At 39.2% G+C, this 20,665-nt stretch overlaps 1 protein-coding gene across 5 annotated transcripts; it reads left to right on the top strand.

Moving 5' to 3' along the window:
- The first annotated feature begins 219 nt into the window (after positions 1–219).
- On the top strand, positions 220–19,657 carry LOC110775384 (uncharacterized). 5 transcript variants are annotated; one of them, XM_056833342.1, is made up of 14 exons: positions 220–1,989; positions 2,088–2,239; positions 2,319–2,627; positions 2,702–2,759; positions 2,839–3,247; positions 3,345–3,565; positions 3,718–3,759; positions 3,854–3,937; positions 16,567–16,796; positions 16,889–17,101; positions 17,181–17,273; positions 17,382–17,485; positions 17,564–17,923; positions 19,504–19,657. In XM_056833342.1, the coding sequence occupies exons 7-13, from the start codon at positions 3,729–3,731 to the stop codon at positions 17,862–17,864; spliced, it is 1,056 nt and encodes a 351-aa protein (XP_056689320.1). In that variant the 5' UTR covers positions 220–1,989; positions 2,088–2,239; positions 2,319–2,627; positions 2,702–2,759; positions 2,839–3,247; positions 3,345–3,565; positions 3,718–3,728; the 3' UTR covers positions 17,865–17,923; positions 19,504–19,657. The 5 variants fall into 5 exon arrangements, with proteins under 5 accessions (XP_056689320.1, XP_056689321.1, XP_056689322.1 ...); XM_056833343.1 differs by having other exon boundaries at positions 220–578; positions 1,215–2,239; XM_056833344.1 differs by having other exon boundaries at positions 220–578; positions 1,311–2,239.
- The last annotated feature ends 1,008 nt before the right edge of the window (positions 19,658–20,665 follow it).

A 20,665-nucleotide genomic window follows, 5' to 3' on the forward strand; every position in this document is an offset into this window, starting at 1 on the left:
GACTCCTAAAACACTACAAAAATATAGAGCAGGGAGGGCGACACTTTTTAAACAAAGAGGGCGCTTAAATTATCGCCTTTACTTAATTAACCAACTAGGGCGACATTATATCGTTGTCGTACACATAAACAATAGGGGCGAATAGAGTGGGGTCGCCCTTTTTGTTTAAAATACGAAGGCGCGCGTCAAGAGTTGCCCTCTTTGATCAGATGACTTTATGAAAATAATAAAACATAAACCTCGAAAATCCCAAATTCGTTATCGGCCATTATGACTCTCCTACTCTTCTGCCAGAGTTCTTCAAGAAACTCCAGACACAAACCCTAAAATCCCAAATTCGTTTTCTCTAGACAAAAATCAATCGATTCTCAGTTTTTTCGTTGCCCTCTCTCTCCCTGATTCTCTCCCGAATTCCTTCCTAGATTTTCCTAATTGATTGAATTTCTCAACTTCGTCTATGCTTAGTTCGTAACCTCGGGGATTTGTTCGAAAAAAGCCCGATTTATGCTGAGATTTGTTTGAGAGAAGATCAATTTCCGCAGATATTTGTTCGAGAGAAGGCCGATTTCTGCTTACTGGTATCATCTACTTCTTTTGATTTTTCCATGAATGTGGCAAGTGTTCTACACTTCTACTTTCATTGTTTTATCTTGTATGGTTAATGTTGTAATTGATGAAATTATAATATGGTTAATGTTGTAATTGATATCATGAAGATTGCGTTTTATTGATTTGGTTGTTGACTTGTCGGAATAATGTTCAATTTGATTAGTTATTGAATTTGTTCTCGTTGGATTTTAACAGAATTGTTTATTTGTTTGGTTGTATTGTTCATCAAAACAAAATTTAAACTAATTGTTTATTTGTTTGGTTGTACACAATCTGAATTGTTTATTTGATCCCAATATTGAGGCTGAAGGTGCATCAAAACTCTCGTTAAAAACCTATTTGTCAGACTAATCCCAGTGTTGCAATGACTACAAACAATACCGCTCCCTTTTTTGTTAGGGAAACTAATTAAGGGATAATGTTACTGACTTAGTAAATCATAATATAACCAAGACCTTTCTATATAAAATTCACAAATTTAAATGTTGAAAATCCCTTTTCTAGTGGATCTAATCCTGCCCCAATTTTCCAATAGATATGCTTTGTTTGGTTATCAGCAATTTGCCAGACGAATAAGTGGATTCAGACAAACTAGCTTTTTGCAGGAGTAAAGCCAAAGTGCTTATTGAATTGGAGTCTAAGTCTGTAACTAGTTTATGGATCAGCTTGTGCGTATTATCACATTAAGCCTATGCTTGCAGGAACATCTGACTTAGCTATATGGTTGTTTTACCCTTTTAATGGACCGTCTAGAGCTAAAGTTGGGGTTTTTAACTATACCTTTAGGTGAAATAGGGGAACATGTAGGGGATTGGGAACATGTAACCTTAAGGATTAGTAACTTTAATGGTTTGTTAAGGAAGGTGTTTTTTTCACAACATGCTGGGGGTGAATGGGTGTACCCTACGGACCTTGAATTTGGTGAAGGTAATAAGGTTGTAGGGTATGCTTCTTTGCACGGTCATGCTACTTACCGTAAACCAGGGGAGGTGTTACAAGGGTCTACTTATGTTGGAATAAAGAACGATACAGAGAAGAGTAACTATGTCTGGGATACTGGTAATGGTTACAAGATCATCTCTGCGGATTATCTAGGCACTGTTACCTTGAAAGCTTGAAAGGATTTGAAGGAGATGAATGTGCATCATAATTTAATTCCTATTAAGATAGGTGATAAATATGCCATCCCTAGAGCACCATATCAGTTGACATCTATAGAGAGGCGTAAAGTATTGGAGTTCTTGTCCAAGGTTAAAGTGCCAGATGGTTACTCTTCTAACATAGCTCGATGTGCAAGTATGGAAGATGGAAAAATCTCAAACATGAAAAGTCATGATTTTCATGTGTTCTTGCAAGATTTGCTTAAACCGGCATTTCAAGGTATCTTACCTAAGGAGGTGCTAGAACCTTTGGTTGAGCTTAGCTTATTTTTTAAGCAATTGTGTTCTAAAACTCTAAAAATTGATGTGTTGGAGAAGATGGAAAAGAGTATTGCAATTACTCTTTGCAAGCTTGAAAAGGTATTTGTTCCGGCTTTCTTTGATATTATGGTCCACCTTCCAATCCACTTGGCCAATGAGGCCAAGATAGCTAGCCCAGTGCAGTATCGTTGGCAATATCGGTTTGAAAGGTAACAAGTTATTCCTTTATATTAATATGTGAAGTTATTTTTTTATTGCAACATGTTGTGTAATGGTTACCGCTTGTAGGGAAATGCACACAATGAAATCTACTGTGAGTAACAAAGCACAACCAGAAGGCTCGATAGCTAATGCACGCATAATGGAAGAATGTCTTTCCTTTATATCTAGATATCTAAATGGGATTGAGACCAAGTTCAATCGCATGAGTAGAAATGACATGGATAGGCAAGAATCTCTGTTGTTTAAGTTATCAGCTTTCCAAAAGAAGGGGAATCCACTAGGCAAAAGAACATTTAAGCAATTGAGCTTTTTGGATTGGAAGCAAGCTCAATTGTATGTTCTGATGAATTGTCAAGAAGTACAACCATTTATAGGGTAAGCTATCATCTTTTCTATAACTATTTTATTACAAGTGTCAAGAAGTGCACTAACACTTGTATGTTGTACAGAGAGTACACCACTATACATGGGCCAAAACCAAGTCTAGTTGATTGGTTTCGATCTCAGGTAAGTGAACCGAGTGTAGTTCATTAATTTCCACTTTATATATTATAATTTAAGCTACTTAAGAAATTCATTATCATAGATTTGGAAGCTTTACACGGAGGGGGATCCAAGAGTAACAATTGGTTACTATCATTGTCACGAGGCCCGAGTAAGAGTGTGAAAAGCTATCAAGGATACTATGTAAATGGGTATCGCTTTCACACTAAGAAGCGTCAAAGAAGGCGAAAGACGCAAAATAGTGGAGTAATTGTTAAAGGAGATGCAGAGAGTGGAGAAAAGGACTTCTTCGGGGTTTTGAAAGAAGTCATAGAACTTGAATATGATGCATCAAATAGTGGGGATACAGAACCTATTGTGGTGTTATTTCGATGTGTTTGGTTTGATGTTTATCGGCGAGGGATAAAAAGAGATAAGTTTGGCGGCGTAAGTCTCAATTTCAAAAAGTTCTTAGGGACCAATGAGCCATTTGCTATGGCATCTCAAGTAGGGTAAGTTTATTATGTTAGGGCACATAATGAGCCAGATTGGAGAATTGTTATTAAGACTGTCCCTCGTAATTTCTACAATTTCCTATTGTTGAGGTAGATGGCTCTGATGATGATCATGACGACGTTGGATTGGACTTTGAAGTACCAAATTCAGTGGAAGGTGATGGAGATGATGGAGATGATGATGATGATGATGATGATGTTCTCTTACCAAGAAATGATGTTCCTCCAGAGTTGGTAATGCAAGTGATTTTAAGTTGGAAAATGAGGTTGTGAATGAAGAGGAAGAAGAAGAAGATAGTGAGCAAGATGAGAAAAGTGAGTCTTGTTCCTAATTTCAATCTGTTTGCATCTGGTTTTGACCTTAATATCTGCCCCTTCTTTACTTTCTGGTTTAGTTGTTTGCATCTGGTTTTGACCTTAATATTACATAAATTTCTAATTTATAGGTCTTGTTCCGTTGTTTTCAGAAGTTGATTTGATGGCTTCTAGCTCAAGAAATTTGCCCGAAGGTGAGTATATATGATTGGTTTCTAGCATTGTTATTAGAATCTGTAAACTAACCACATTCTGTGGAGCTTCTGATATCGATTTCTGATTTTACAGGAGAAAAAACAATCAATCTAGACACTCAATCATCATTATCGCAACTAGACTCTACCACTCAACAACCTAAGAAAAAAAGACAAGGTATATAAGTATTGTTATTACTCTCATGTTTGATATCGTAAGCCTGCAGACATACTAATCTAGACAGATTTTGAGTCACTTTAAGGTCAGTTATGCCATATCTCTGTATTTACAGTTGCTCTCTAAATCTGGAAATTAAGAGCCATGGATGATAAAGTTTATAAAATCTATCTGGATGCATGCACTTCCGTTTTCTATATTTGGGCGATCCTAAACTTAATATTATTACTGTCTTGCTTCATCTTGTTTCCATTATTCAATGTTGCCATTAATTTTTTTTCTAAAGTTTATTTCGTTGAATTTCATATCCTTAATATTGGTTAGATATTATTGGGACAAACTAATATAGAAAAATAAAAAATCTCTTAGGACAGTGGGATTACTTAATGAATGGAATCAAATGGGACAGTGGGATTACTTAATAAAGTCTTAAAAAAAGTGAGTTATTCATAATCTCTGTTACTTTCTTTGACCCCCTGTAGACACCTACATTTGTCCCCATTTCCGAAAGGGAAAGGTTCGATGATGAAAGCATAAATCTCCACTTGACAACGCATCTCCTATAAAATAAACGAATCTCAATTCCCCTTTTCATTTCACCCGAAACCTGCTATTTATGGAAACCTGCTAAAAATAGTAACTGCCGTAAAAGGTAGCTTCTAAAAGTGGCAAATCATAAAGGATAGAAAACTGTCAGAATTAGGTGTTGCATTCCAACATAAATCCTAAATGAGATAGAAAACTGCGAGAATCCTATTCCTAATATGATTCGGAAATAAGAGTTACGTATTAATTAAAATCCTAACGAGCCTAGAGTTCGTAACGGGCCCAGACGCATTCCGTCATGAAATTGATACGCACTAAAAGACTGGATTAAGTCTCAAACACTCCGGATTCTAGGAATCCGAATCTGACAAAGAAACGGCCCAAACAGCAATTTCAACGCCCAGCCCTGGGCGCTGAAATTGCCTGGATCCTATTTTCCACGCCCAGAGCTGGGCGCCGAAATCTTTGACGCCCAGCCCTGGGCGCTGAAAATACCTGGGACGTGTTTTTTCCTAATTCTTTGTGGATTAGAACTCTGCAATTCTATCTTTCCACGAACTCTTCCCTATAAATACAGCCCCAAATTCGACGTGAAAAGAACACACAACAACACAACAATTATATTCTGAGTATTGACTCCAACCCTTAGCCTAAGCCTCACGCTGCGAAACTGTTCACGCGTTCTGTCGCAATCGATCCATAAATCGAACAGAACGTATCATGTCCCATAATTGAGATTCGTTAAATAAAAAGGAGAAATAGCAAAGTCAAAGTGGTTAGTTTTCTGAGAACCGTGACGCACCTCTCAAGGGTGCGTCGTAATGTGTCCCTTTTCGATGATTTAACTGTTTTCCTCGCCCTTTTTATGAACTGTTAAACTAACTAAATCTGATTGTTCTATCACGCCTAACAAATATAATATTTTTGGGAAATCGGATTATCATTCTAGGTCCCTTAATGCTATTTAAATCAGATAATCACGATCGAATTAGTATTATATGTTGCATATTGCTAAAATCAACTCAGATTAGTTTAATAGTTAACGCATGTCCCTTCAATTATTTATGCTGAGCTAGTAAGGATATCATGCCTCTGGAGTTATCGACGAGCGAAGCACTCCTCTCGGAAGTTACAGTCCCCCGAACCCTCAATCTCTACCTTGTGGGTGTATGTTGAGAGATCCCCACACCAGGGATCACAAGGGAACCTACGGCCGTCGTGGTCAAACATAATTGCACTCCCTTTATGTCACGATAACCGGGTTTTGTCAGTTTTTCTCATTGTCGTTAAAAACTGAATGACGACTCCTATATTACTAGTCAATTGGGTGTATACTCATAGGAAATCCAATTACACTTGATTGAATAAAAGAATCGTCACACTCACGAGGGACGAGGTCACGCATTAGCCTCGTGCTTTTTCGACCCCCCTCACAGTGGCGACTCCGCTGGGGAATAGTGAAGGAAATACTCGTGCTTGTAGGTAATCAAAATAGCCGAAGGGTGAAACGATCCTACCCCGCGTTTATTTCCCCATCAAGTTGGGACGACCTGAAAATCAGCATATTAATGTGAACGGGCAGAACCGCATAACGAATCTCGGCTCCCTCGGGAGTTGGGACTAAGGATACCTTTTTTCGCCAATAGGGGGGTGCATATGCCGTGCATGTTTCCCACTCGGTACTTGTGCAGGTAGTACACCTATCCCGAACCCAATCGCTCGCTCATTAGGTCCCTCTCGCCTGCATGCCCCCTTGGCTTGCACTTGCGGGTTGGCCTCTTGAGCGAAATTCGTCTGTTGAAGACACTACCTCGACCGGGGCATGTGTTGAATCTACGATAGAAGCGGTACCAAGCCAGGCGCAGATAAACTACCCATAGAAGCCTATCATAAACTACTTGACATATTTAATTTTCAAATCCATGTTTGTAATGTAGTTATGTGTAGCAAAATATGTGATTGTGTGTGACAAACTATCCTAGAAAACCAACGACCTTAAAAATTGTCCAAACATTCATAAACTAATTTTCCAAAGAGTTATACCGAAACACGTGTTCCGCAAACCCGAATGATCGCCACAAAAATAAGCGACGCTCGGGATGGCCTGTAACGAATCCCACAAACGCTGCTACGCGTAAAGGACATTATTAGGCAAGCACGCAAATCGAAGTCGCATAAACAGAAGACAGAAAACGAGAACCAGCCAGGGACGCATTTTCAACGCCCTTGGCTGGGCGCCAGAATTTCTCACGCCCCTCGCTGGGCGCTGAAGTTGCTGCTTGGCCTTCTGGTCAGGCGCAGCAGCCTCGGTGCCCGCGCGAAAGGAAAATACGTAGCGCAAAAAAATGTTCGTAAAAAGAATTGCTACGAGGGCGTATGAAAAGGCACTCGATTCTAAAAGCGACTTATAAAAAATTAAATAACTCTTTGTGTCGTTGTTAGGCCTCCTACGACGACGATGTTCGGCACCCAAAAACCGAACATGCCAATCAAAATAACTTTGAATGTTACATGGGCAAAGTATTCAAAAAAATGATGTTCGAAAAAAGTTTTCAAAAAATAATGTTCAAATAAAAAATAAATAAATCCGAGTCTAGACTAGGCTATGCCAAAGTACAATCCAAATCCTAAGTCTTAGTTGTCTTATCCATAGAATCGGTCCCAATGCTTGGTATCGTTCTGCAAGTTAAAAGGTTAAACCATGTTGAGTCTCCCTTCCTAACATTTAAATCAATAAAGCACCCATATGTAATTGTCATCCCTTACTAAGAATTTACGGCCTCAATACTCTCTCACCAATAAAAAGAATATATTATAGTATTTGCAAAATGGAAACGGTCACATTCTGGAAATTATTCCCCCATAGTCGCACAACCCCCAAAGTGAACCTAAGGTGTCAATACCATTGGCAAAGAAAAAATTAATGGCCTCAAGGCTTATAATCACATTGGGTCACGACTATCATAGTCCTCTCGAGTCACTCACTCCTTGAAATACTACTAAGTACGGACTAAAAGATTTTCCATGAATGCAACATGACCAACCATGAAAATACCCAAATCGGCATACCGTAAGGCTACCATTGGGGTAAAGCAATACACGCTAAGAGGGAAGCCGCACTAATGATTCTAGTCTCGCAAAAATAAAAATTCGACCTCCCCAACTAACTACCTTGGCAACATTAAGCAAAATGGCGCATGACAAATGAACACCCAAGGGTTAAAATCTAAAGTGTCAACAAACGAAAGGTATGGTCCAATTAGCCTAAGTCTGAGAGTCGCTTGGTCAAGTGTTATAGGCTTACGCCACGTCATTATTTTGAGTCTAGGCCACCTCCTTGTATTCATACACGGGTTATAATCAGAAAGATTAATGAAAGTTCGAGTCTAAATCACAACTTCCAATTAAATCCCAGAAACTGGAGTCTGAAAAGAAACAAAAAAAATTATTTTCGATGTAATTCTTTCGTTAGATTTCAATAAGGTAAAAACAACATTTTGAATCTACGCTATTTGCACATTTTAAGAAACGACTAAATACGCTTGCAAAGTAAGACAATTAAAGGTCCACTATAGGCCTACCAAACGAGGCTCACTCAGTCTCGCCTCGTGACTCAAAGACCACAACCATCTACCTTTTAGCCCAAATAAAAAATTGAAGGATTTATGTTGGGGAAAAATCCCAAGCAAAAAGAGAAAATAGAAAGAGAAAAGAGCGAGCCGTGAAATACTTAGCCCGTACCTCCCAAAGTGCGAAATTTACCCAAGTAAACGAAGGAAAAGAATTGAGTCAACCAATCCAAATCATAAAATTCTACGATGTCTACCCTTTCCAATCCTTATGCTCTTACACGCCTTCGCTCTGGGGTCCCTGTTCAGCTCATTTAACCCATCCATGTTCTCATTGCCATAAACCAAGAAACCATTACCTCGACTCTTGTTCCTGAACTTGTTGTCAACTGCAAACCACGCACGGCCATTGACACGTGCGTCATACCCATTATTTCCAAAGCCCAAAACCTGTTCTTACACCACCATTAGCATAATGAACATATAACTTGTGTGGATACATCCTGTTGATCGATATACCCTTGAGCTGTCCCCATACTACTCATTGGCCTTGATTGATGTAAACTCGTGACACTAGCCTGAGGCTGTAAAATGTGAATCCTAGCAGATGTAATCCTTATGCTTGACCAATACCTAACTTATCCTATCTCATTCAACCCATCTTTCAAAGCCGTCTTGAGTCACAAATAAATAAATAAATAAAAAAGACAAATGAAAAGTACATTCTACGCTCAACGTAAAAATGAAAAAAAAAAAATGTAAAAAAGCAAACTTTGCAAAGCGCCTTTAAAAGTTAGTCTAAAAAGAAAAAAGAAACATTTAGCGCACCAAAAAAGATCCGCCCAGAAGTCATTTTCAGCGCCCAGAGCTGGGCGCCGAAATCTTTAGCGCCCCTGCCTGGGCGCCGATTCTCTCTGCTTGCTAAAATTTGTCCAGAAGTGCTCGTCATTTTATCCGCACATACACGGAACAATAACGAACACTTGGGGGGGTACAGCACGTATTCAGATATACGTACCACCAAAAAATACATGTACTCAAAAAAAAAATATAAAACAAAATTTTGGCAGCAGATTTAAATAATAATAAACTTCACTTATTCTACCATTTCAAATAATATGTTTCCACCTCGGAACGTACTTGTTTAAAATCCTACAACATTCTCATCAATGGCAGGCCCTGTGCTCCTTTTGAGGCAAAAAAAGGCGCTCGTTCCCACCTGTCTTCTTCCCGGTAGAGTGAAAGAGGTTTTTTCACTTCGGCATTCTAAGAAACCATTTTCTAGGCTAAGAACTACGCAAGACCTGATTCCAAATTAAATCTATTTAAGGCGGATACGTAGGCAATCCATGATTCGGTCCAACCAATATTAAAGCCTATAGAAAAACAAGAATAAAAATAGAAGTCCCTTATTGAAATTTAATTACTTGCAATCCAAGTCGAAAGAAAAATTGAAAGCACGAAAAAGAATCAAAGTCATCAAGATGCCAAAATGAGCACACATCGAAAAATAATAAGGGCACGTACCCTTGCCAGAAGGAGCACTCACACTCCTAGGCACTTAGCCAAGACTCAAAAAGATCGCTTTGCCTCAATTGAATGGGGGCTAGCGCAAGCGTCCATGACCTCTAAAATACTCGACTTGACCCTCCCTAAAGCGAACTAACTCAAAGACTTTCTTTCACCACTAGACATAGTAGTTCGCTTAAAGACCTTGTTTCACCACTAGACACAGTCATGATCGCCAACAAGTAATAAAGGCAGTAAGCTTGCAATAAAGAGAATTGTTCTACGGCATTGCCCCATCGTTCCTTCGAACTCAGGGCACCCGTTCATGGTAATTCAAATGCTTGCGAATCCCCTTTGAAAAAAATAAACAGACATTGTCAATAGGACTTGGCACTCAACCAAGGCTCACCCTACTCAGACATATGACACGGGCATCTGAAATCGAAATCTAAAAGCATCATTAATGGGAAGACATAATAGAAATTGGGGGCTAAAAAATTGAAATGGAAGATCTAGGGAAAGAACTAAGTATACCTTGACCTTTTGTACGGACATACACCAAGCAAATCTAAGTCAACTTGAAAACGGTTTATATTCCCGCAATTCTGGAAAAGATGGCCCTAAAAGCCTAAAGCATATGCCAAACGGACACAAGTATATCTTGATGCCTGCACCCTGGCCTCCAGCAAATCCTTAGACAGCATTCCAAAAATCGTAACAGTATTTTGATTCACTCAAGTAATCCTGTGCGAACCCTTCTATAAGTCAACTTACTTAGGACACCTCATATTGTACACAGTAGGATTCGGATTTTGATAAATTTCAAATAATTTTCAAAGACTTTTTCGAACATAATAAAGTGTCGTTGGTTTAAGCTAAGTATGTGTTTATCTCGATGTTGCAAAGTGAATCGAAAAGATTTCTAAATATGATTATGGGTAAAGAAAGGCACCTAGCTTTTGGTCAAGGCATACTCAAAACATGTGACTACCTTGACCATGGCAATGTCGCACAATACGACATTTACAAGAGAAGTAGCAGGTCACTACTCGAACGTACCTCGCACTAAACGAGTCTGGTTCAAACTATTCATGATCCATGTCACCATGAATGCATAAAGACGTATGCAAAGTATTATAGCACCAAGCCAATCCCGTAGCTACAATTGGGGGCTTGAGAAAAACACTCTAAAAATGCTCGAAATGATGATTTTATCGCAAATTCTCGACGCTAATGCTATACATATGTCATAGGGGCTCAATCCTAAGCTTTAATCGTGCAAAACGAACCTTAGAATGGCTACAACCCCTCCCAAATTCTAAAGCACTACTTAGAATATATAAAGTCACCCCACTAACAAGGGTAACTGAAAATCGCGAGTCACCAAAACTCCGATCAAACCACTGCACATAACGCTCGCCCTATAAAGCGCCCGTTACACAGTCTACATCGTTCCAAAGCAAAAGCGGAAAAAAAAATATTGTCAAAGTTCTACCCAGAAATCATTTTCAACGCCCAGAGCTGGGCGCCAATATCTTTAACGCCCCAGCCTGGGCGCTGATTCTTTCTGCTAGCCAAGTTTTGCCCAGATATAAAAATAAGAAAGAAACACCTATTACTCTTCGCATCGAACGAAGTAATAAGCCGTGCAAACCCACGCAGAAGGTGCTACACTTGTTCGAACACCTGAACGAGGCGTGATAAAGTACTCCAATGCAGAAAATAACAATGATATCCCAACACCTGGAGGAATGTTCTAAGACACGTCGTTAGGCCACACAAGCCTACGTCGCACCATAAAATTTAAACCATCCCACAGTACAAGTCTAAAAAGTAAGGCACATTGCACTAATGCAAGCACGACCAAGAGTAAGAGGCAAAGACTACTTATCGCCCAAATTCAAAATGCAAGCCACACGACTTCCACATTAAGGATTGAAAGTAGCAAAACATTACCTGCCACGGAAGGGATAGCTCGCACCTACACGAGCGGAACCCCAAGGCATCTTTCTCGAAAGAACCTACAAAAATCGTACGCCAAAAGGAAGCATCCCGACATGCATACTTGGGGGCTCCAAGCTACGAAACGAACATAGCAAAATAAAAAGAAAATGTCTGAACGATCAAGAAGGGCACGATGCTTGAGCCCACTTCATGAATTGGCCTGAACCCTATCAAGCTTCTAAGCAAACTATTCAAAATCAGTCATTGCTCAAAAAATTATTCAAGCAAACTGATTAATGGACCGCACACAACGGCCATTCTATGAACGCTCGTTCGCACATACATATCATCATTCTAAGTATCGAACATTCACGAACGCGTTTAAAAGGAAAAATATACAACAACAAGAGCGGTCAAAGTCTTACGCCTCAAGGTATGTTCCTCGGGCCATATAGACTCTCCCAACTATCGCAATAACTGTACACCTTAAGAGCAACAGTTCCTTAAAATAATCGCCCCAAAGCGACAAGCACCGTAGTCCACCAATCGGCTACGGCTTCTCAAGAGAATCATCACGTTCTAAAAACAAAGGAAAAAACAAAAGAGAAGAGAATACATAGAACTTCCAAGAGGCCAACTGTGTCACCAAGAAAGCTCGCCAGGAATTATTTTCAGCGCCCAGCGCTGGGCGCCGAAATCTTTAACGCCCAGGCTTGGGCGCCGAAAATGATCCCATACCCTCTCTGACTTCTATAGGGCCCTGCCATATTCATTTGACTTGAAAGTTGCCGAAAGTTGCACCTCACGGCTTTGTTAAGAGTAGCACACCGCTACAAAGATCGCTCGCACTTACGAGCACAATCCCAAATACGATCAAGGACATTACAGAATGCGTATCCCCAAGGAACCTCTTTGACAAGAAATGACCGTCAAGCATGAGTGCTTGGGGGCTCGAAAGAAAATATATTATGCAAAGTTAAAAACAATATTCCCAGACTGCGCTGTACGAAGTCCCGTGTTTGGATGTCTCAAAAAATAAAACCGGTTTACGACCTCAAGACAAAGGTCGCCGTTGAGCCGTTGATACTTATACATAGTCTCCTAATCAAGGACCCAGGTAGTGGAAAAATTGAGCCGAAAAGACTAGCTCAAAACCATAAAAAGGTGATGACCACGAGACTATGGTCCATCTAAACACATTGTCAACCCACATTTAGGTTGCAACTAAATCCGAGCATCCCTCGGAAGAATTCGCTCCTATAAGAATGAATAAAAAAGAAATTCTCAAAAGAAATCACAAGAAAAAAATGAAATAGGGACTTGCCCACCTCAATCGGGCAACATCGCGATACGCAAATCCCAAATCGAAAAGACGAATTCAGGTTCGCTCACCTTCAGCGAGCGGGGCGTCCACCCTTAGCGGACAAGGCTCGCCCACCTTCAGCGGGCGGGGTCTGCGTCACTAGCCGCGCAGGTCCTCAGTTTTCGAAAAATAAAGTCTTCAAATTCAAAATAGGCTCTCCATCTTTAGCCGGCGGGGTCTACGTCACAAACCGCGTAGGTCCTTATTTTCAAAAAAAACAAAAGAACTTCAAAACAGACTCGTCCACTTCTATCGGACGGGGTGTCCACCCTTAGCGGACAGGCTCGCCATCTTTAGCCGGCGGGGTCTACGTCATAAACCGCGTAGGTCCTTATTTTCAAAAAGCACAAACAAATTTCAAAATAGATTCGTCCACTTCTATCGGACGGGGTGTCCACCCTTAGCGGACAGGCTCGCCATCTTTAGCCGGCGGGGTCTACGTCACAAACCGCGTAGGTCCTTATTTTCAAATTTCAAAAACAGATTCGTCCACTTCTATCGGATGGGGTGTCCACCCTTAGCGGACAGGCTCACCATCTTTAGCCGGCGGGGTCTGCGTCACTAACCACGCAGGTCCTTAGTCGCTGCAGCGATAACTCTTTTCGGTTTTCCCTTTTTCCAAAAATTAAAAGGATTGGTTTTCCGTTTTTCCAAAAAAGAATGATGTGCTGGATTTTCCTTCGTTTTACGTCCCATAAAAACAAGGGGGTTTTCTCGTTTAGCTAGCCCTAAAAATGAGAATCTTTAAAAACATTTTTACCTCGTGATTGGGCTTGGCCAGGCCCAATTACACTTTATAGCTTTGATTTCGAAAACATCTGTAGCTACTCCCAATGACAAAGTAAGGGAGTTTCTACGCACCTTTAGATTCTTCCAATGATAAAGTGAGGAAGTTTCTATACTATCAGTTGACAAATCCCAATGACACGTGAGGGATATGTCGACACTTCAAAGTGATGACCCTTAAGTCAAATGTTATCACTCGGGGGCTCGTGAGACCCTCGCCAAAACAGGTCACTATGGCTTGTGCGACGCACTCCGTCTAATACTTTGACCATCGTCTTACTCCAAGACTCAGTCAAAGTGGGGGCTAACTGTAGATACCTACATTTGTCCCCATTTCCGAAAGGGAAAGGTTCGATGATGAAAGCATAAATTTCCACTTGACAACGCATCTCCTATAAAATAAACGAATCTCAATTCCCCTTTTCATTTCACCCGAAACCTGCTATTTATGGAAACCTGCTAAAAATAGTAACTGCCGTAAAAGGTAGCTTCTAAAAGTGGCAAATCATAAAGGATAGAAACCTGTCAGAATTAGGTGTTGCATTCCAACATAAATCCTAAATGAGATAGAAAACTGCGAGAATCCTATTCCTAATATGATTCGGAAATAAGAGTTACGTATTAATTAAAATCCTAACGAGCCTAGAGTTCGTAACGGGCCCAGACGCATTCCGTCATGAAATTGATACGCACTAAAAGACTGGATTAAGTCTCAAACACTCCGGATTCTAGGAATCCGAATCTGACAAAGAAACGGCCCAAACAGCAATTTCAACGCCCAGCCCTGGGCGCTGAAATTGCCTGGATCCTATTTTCCACGCCCAGAGCTGGGCGCCGAAATCTTTGACGCCCAGAGCTGGGCGCCGAAATCTTTGACGCCCAGCCCTGGGCGCTGAAAATACCTGGGACGTGTTTTTTCCTAATTCTTTGTGGATTAGAACTCTGCAATTCTATCTTTCCACGAACTCTTCCCTATAAATACAACCCCAAATTCGACGTGAAAAGAACACACAACAACACAACAATTATATTCTGAGTATTGACTCCAACCCTTAGCCTAAGCCTCACGCTGCGAAACTGTTCACGCGTTCTGTCGCAATCGATCCATAAATCGAACAGAACGTATCCTGTCCCATAATTGAGATTCGTTAAATAAAAAGGAGAAATAGCAAAGTCAAAGTGGTTAGTTTTCTGAGAACCGTGACACACCTCTCAAGGGTGCGTCGTAATGTGTCCCTTTTCGATGATTTAACTGCTTTCCTCGCCCTTTTTATGAACTGTTAAACTAACTAAATCTGATTGTTCTATCACTCCTAACAAATATAATATTTTTGGGAAATCGGGTTATCATGCTAGGTCCCTTAATGCTATTTAAATCAGATAATCACGATCGAATTAGTATTATATGTTGCATATTGCTAAAATCAACTCAGATTAGTTTAATAGTTAACGCATGTCCCTTCAATTATTTATGCTGAGCTAGTAAGGATATCCTGCCTCTGGAGTTATCGACGAGCGAAGCACTCCTCTCGTTAGTTACAGTCCCCCGAACCCTCAATCTCTACCTTGCGGGTGTATGTTGAGAGATCCCCACACCAGGGATCACAAGGGAACCTACGGCCGTCGTGGTCAAACATAATTGCACTCCCTTTATGTCACGATAACCGGGTTTTGTCAGTTTTTCTCATTGTCGTTAAAAACTGAATGTCGACTCCTATATTACTAGTCAATTGGGTGTATACTCACAGGAAATCCAATTACACTAGATTGAATAAAAGAATCGTCACACCCACGAGGGACGAGGTCACGCATTAGCCTCGTGCTTTTTTGACCCCCCTCACACCCCCCAGTTGTGTATGAGCAACAATGTAAACCAATACACCTTTTATTCATGTATTTATAACACGGACTGCTGGAAGTACAATCCATAGATGATAGCCTCACAGTAGACTTGCTGCAGTTGAACTTCAAGATAGTATTACTGTCGGTAATGCTAAATGGTAAGGTCTGATTCAGCCAGATTCCACCAGATCGTAAATCAGCTCTTGTACAACTGTTCCTGTAGAACTCTTGTGAACTGATCATTAGCTGTTGGATCTTCGGGGAAATAGATGTGATAATGTATGATGATCCATTGAGAGTGTCGAGCCATAGCTTTCCTGTGGTGCACCTCACTTTATAAAACTGGTCACCACATCTTTGTGAAGTGCTAAGTGGATAAGGTACTGGGGTTTTCCCACAATCTGGACACCAAAGTGTAGCTACTGCTTATTGAGTAACAGAAAGTAGAACTACTACTACAATTTGCAACTGTACCAGAAGCTTATACTTCAGCTTCGCGTGTGTCATCTCTGTTACAGTATCAGACCGGTGCTAAAAAAAATTTATACTGCCTCTTCCATGGTCATGGACTCAAGGTCTATCAAAGTTCTGGGATTTGTAAGTGTTTAGGAAATTTGAATGGTGTTCTCTCAAGTGGACTTCAGATATGACAAACCTTACTTTTTCCTATTTGAAAAACAAACAAAGAATATAACTCATTCCAATGAACCAGGGTTAGAAGTATAATTTTTACCATTGATTGATAATTAAAAAGTAGTTATTGCCTAGGAACACTAATGACAGCAGGTTGGCTGTAACTTCCTAGGCATCAGCATTATTAGTTTTATCGCGATCAGTAGGTTTCACCGAAAAATATGATGTGATGTTGCAGGGTGAAGTTATAGCCTAGACTAGGACTTTCATTCGTAGTTGCAGTAGATAGACTAATAGACTATATGTATTGTGCTGGTTGATGCCGCAGTAACTAAGCTTGAGTCTGCAAGAAAGTTGCTTTATGTTATTGCATAGGAGTAGACAGGTTCTGATATGGCTGCCCCTGACTTATTTTATTTGTGTTCTTTTTTATTTAGGTCCTTTTCGAGGTCCAAGTAGAGCACTTAAATATAAAAAACTGAGAAGTACCGAACCAGGAAAGGTTAAGGTTCATATTCCATCCTCATTGGGAGCTGCTGTGGGTAAGAATGCAAACCAATTTGTGGGTGAATGTGCTGATTGGGTGAAGGAAATATGCCCTCTTAATGTTCAAAGCTGGAATGATATGCCTGAAGACGCAATAGATCGGTTATATAGTAGGATTCATGTATGAAAACCCCCAAAATTTTTGTTGATTCTCAGTAAGTTCAAGTTATTGTCTTGTTAGCAGCTGATATTTTTCTACTGACTTTTTTGTAGGCAAAGTTTGACTTCGGTGAAGGTGCACACATTCCAAAAGCGATACACATTCAGTGCTCTAACCTTTATAGGCATTGGAGAGAAAGGTTGAAGGCTGACCATTTTACAAAGTGCAAAAGTTTGAAAGAAGCAGAACGTGCTTGTCCAGCAACTATAGACCTTACCCAATGGAGGTGGCTTATATATAATTATTGGGGCAATCCTAAACAGAGGGTAAGTATAGTGAATATGCTTATACTATTAGCCTTATAATAACTTTATTAATCCAATATGTTAATGTTGTAAATTTAAGGAAAAGAGTGAAAAGAATCGGGCGAATGCTCTTTCAAAGAAGATCAAGTCCGCATGTGGTGCCAAATCAACCGCTAGGATAATTTATGAATTGGTGAGCTTCTGGAAGTCTTAATTTCAAATTCGAATTCCTCTCTGGTTTGTTTACTCATTTGTGTACTTTAAGTTTCTAGTTTGAATACTATCATTTTACTTTTCCTAGGAACTTGAGGCAGAAAATGAGCAGGAGGTCAATGAAGATGAGCAGGAGGTCAATGAAACTAATGGTGATCCTATATATTTGAAGCTATGGGAAAAGTCAAAGAGGTAATTGGATTATTTATATCTAGTGCATCATTTTTTCTCTTATTGCAAATTTTTATCTTCTTAGTTTTATCACCATAGGCATAAAAATGGGAAGTTTGACGATGAGGCCGAAATCAAGTACAAGTCATTTAAAGAGTTACATGAAAAAGAAGTCAGAGAGAAAGGAGCTGACAATCTTATTTTGGATATTGCCTACAAAGAAGTGCTTGGATATCGTTCGGGTTATGCACGTGGGTTAGGTAAAGGCCACCCTATGTTATCCAAGGATGGGAAGAAAGGAAGAGCAGAGCTAGAAGCTAATGTGGAGCATCTGAAGAATGAAAATAGCATGATCAGAGCAGAATTTGAGTCTCATAAACTGGAGGCTAAGAAGAAATAGCAAGAATTAGAACAAAAGCTTCAGTTAATCATGGACAAGATTGGCTTGACATAAATAAGGTAAGTTTTAATATTAAAGTGAAATTATTTTGAATATAAACTCATGGGAAAGGGGGGGGTAAATGCAATCAATTTATGGGGAGATGCTGCCGAAATTAAGACGTGGGTGTTGTGTTGGGGCGGCTGATTGCAGGAAGTCAGGGAGGGTAGCTAGTTTTGCAGTTACAGTTAGATGTGTGGTGTTGTTGTTGGTGCTTTGTGGCAGTGTGTTGGGACTGGTTTTTTTGTCTTGCGCCTGAGCTATCAACAGGTTGTGGTTATGCAGCTACTGTTTTGTAGTCAACTGACATAAGTTGACTCTATGGGGTTTGCTTTGGGGCTGTCTTTTTTTTTTCTATAATAGTTTTGGAGTGGTGGTGTCTACTGATTTTCTACAATATCATTAACAATAAGTTGTGCTATCTCTATCCATACACATTGATCAGGTAAAACTTCAATGAACAAACATACTCCATGAGAATTTTCACGTGTGGAAATGTCCGCACAAATCAATATCATATTGCATATATCTCACTGAAGAGAACATTAATGATGAAAGCTGGCTACTGTGTAAGCAATCTGATTGAGTAAGCTCCACCTAGTATATAGGCGAAAAATAAGAAGTGATGTTACACTTTCAAAAGATAAAGGGTTTGCAAGGAAAAGCTCTTCCCCTGCTGCATCTTCATCTGTTCTGAAATCAAGTATATATAAATTAAAACAAGCAAAAGATTTGTTATAGAACAACTCCACAGAAAAAAGTAACACAAGTTTCAACAGGGGCAAATAAGTTGAGACACGTCAGACAAAATATTGTGATTAGGTGTTTGTTTTGTTCTTAAACTTTGAATGAAATCAGTTTAATCACCAGTTCGATCTGTTCACCCCTAACCTTGTTATCTGAATCCTTTATCTCTTTCTGTTTTTGTTCTTCCATGTGTTTTGTTATTCAGTCTATGGCTAGTAATTTGAATCACGCACGCCTTTTTTCGACTCTTGGTTGTTGTATTTTATGACAGATAGGTATTTTCATAGTTAAATTAGTCTTAGTTATTATCTTTTGTGACGGATTGGTGTTTTTGAACAATGCTAATGTACTTAGCAACAGTTTGAAGTATTACGACAAATCTGGGCACTTGTTATTTATATAATTCCATCTTCGCATCATGCTGCAGTCATGGTTGTGTGTGCATCATGCTGCACTCATGGTTGTTAGATTGTGCTGAAGACATGCTGCTATTAGGATTTTTTATGGCTAGCTACTGTTCTTATTTTGGTTTAGCAAGTGGTGTTCTTGCTTTTTTGGTTTGGTTTAACTGGTTTAGTGCTTCCCATCAGGCTGCTATTCTACAAATTTTTGTTACCATTAATCCCCAACACGAATGACATGGTGCTGCATATTCAAAGCAAGTCAACGTAGGAATTGCTCATCTCCGTATTTTCTGTCTCTATAACATAATGGATGCATCTGATTCATTTGTGTCTTGGAAGAGCAAACATTGTCTACTAGTGGACTAATAGTTGTTCTAAGTATGCTTTTTTTTTTTTGTGTTTACCAGAGAGAAAATACATGAAACTAATTGTTCTATATTTGTTTACAGGAAATATGTTTTTTTGGCCTTGACGAGTCTGCTGATCGGTATATCTTTTGTTGCATGAGAAGTTGGTTTTCCTGCTAGCTTCACATACTTAGTTATGCTTAGGAGCTTTATGAAGTTTTATGAACTATTTTGTTAAGTTGTTGGCTTGCTGCACTCAGGAAATATATATATATATATATATATATATATATATATATATATATATATATATATATATATATATATATATATATATATATATATATATTGATTTTTTGGAGGCTGTAAAAGAACTTTCGAATGTGCAAAGATTTGTTATTGTTTGTGGTATGAATTATGTCATTGTCCTATATCAGGTTCTTGCCTACCTATCAGATTATTTTTTAAAAAATAAAATAATTATCAAAGAGGGCGACTTTAGTTGTTGTATTTGATTTTGAACAAAGAGGGCAAAACGCTTGCCCTTCTTGATATGATTTAAGAGGGCGACCAAATGTACTCTGCCGTCCTTGATTCTTACCAAAGAGGGCGAATGTGGATGCCTTTTTTGAATAAATCAAAGAGGGCGAAGAAAGTTGCCCTGTTAGATCTCAACCAAAGAGGGCGACTTTTAATGTTTGTCCTGAAAAGCTAATACAACGACAATAACAGGGCGACCTTGAGGGCGATTCTAAGGTCGCCCTTATAGCTTAGCAGGGCGATAATTTTAACTAAGAGGGCGACTTTTTTCGCCCTCTTTGATCTTATATGTTGTAGTGAAAAAAGACGAAGGGGGTATGATAGATATGATTATGAGATATCGTAGTATTGGATATAGTAGTAGTATACTATGTATTAGATAAGAGTTCATCCAAAAAGGTTCATGGCGTTGTAATTAATTAAGTATCAATATAATGTAGGGAGTTTTTAAGATAATTTTGAGGCCGGCATTACTTCAAGCACGTTGCCTAATTAGAAAATTCAAATGAATTTATAATCTTGATTATTTAGACATATGTTAATATGCATGCAATGACAAATTTAAAAATTTCATACAAGCATGTTGTCTAATTGCAATATAACAATGTTTTTATGTTATAGAAAACAACCTAATAAATATGAATAGTACTCCTTCTGTATTTAAATAGGAGATACATTTGACAGGGCACGAGTATTAAATAAGAATAGTTGAATGAAATAAAAT

The sequence above is a fragment of the Spinacia oleracea genome, chromosome 6 (assembly GCF_020520425.1).
Source record: "Spinacia oleracea cultivar Varoflay chromosome 6, BTI_SOV_V1, whole genome shotgun sequence".
Lineage (NCBI taxonomy): Eukaryota > Viridiplantae > Streptophyta > Magnoliopsida > Caryophyllales > Amaranthaceae > Spinacia > Spinacia oleracea.

Coding starts and splice junctions, on each gene's coding strand:
- LOC110775384 (XM_056833345.1), top strand. CDS start 3,729: ATGGCTTCTAGCTCAAGAAATTTGCCCGAAG. Junction 16,797..16,888: donor GGTTATATAGTAGGATTCAT/GTATGAAAACCC, acceptor ACTTTTTTGTAG/GCAAAGTTTGACTTCGGTGA. Junction 17,102..17,180: donor GGGGCAATCCTAAACAGAGG/GTAAGTATAGTG, acceptor TGTAAATTTAAG/GAAAAGAGTGAAAAGAATCG.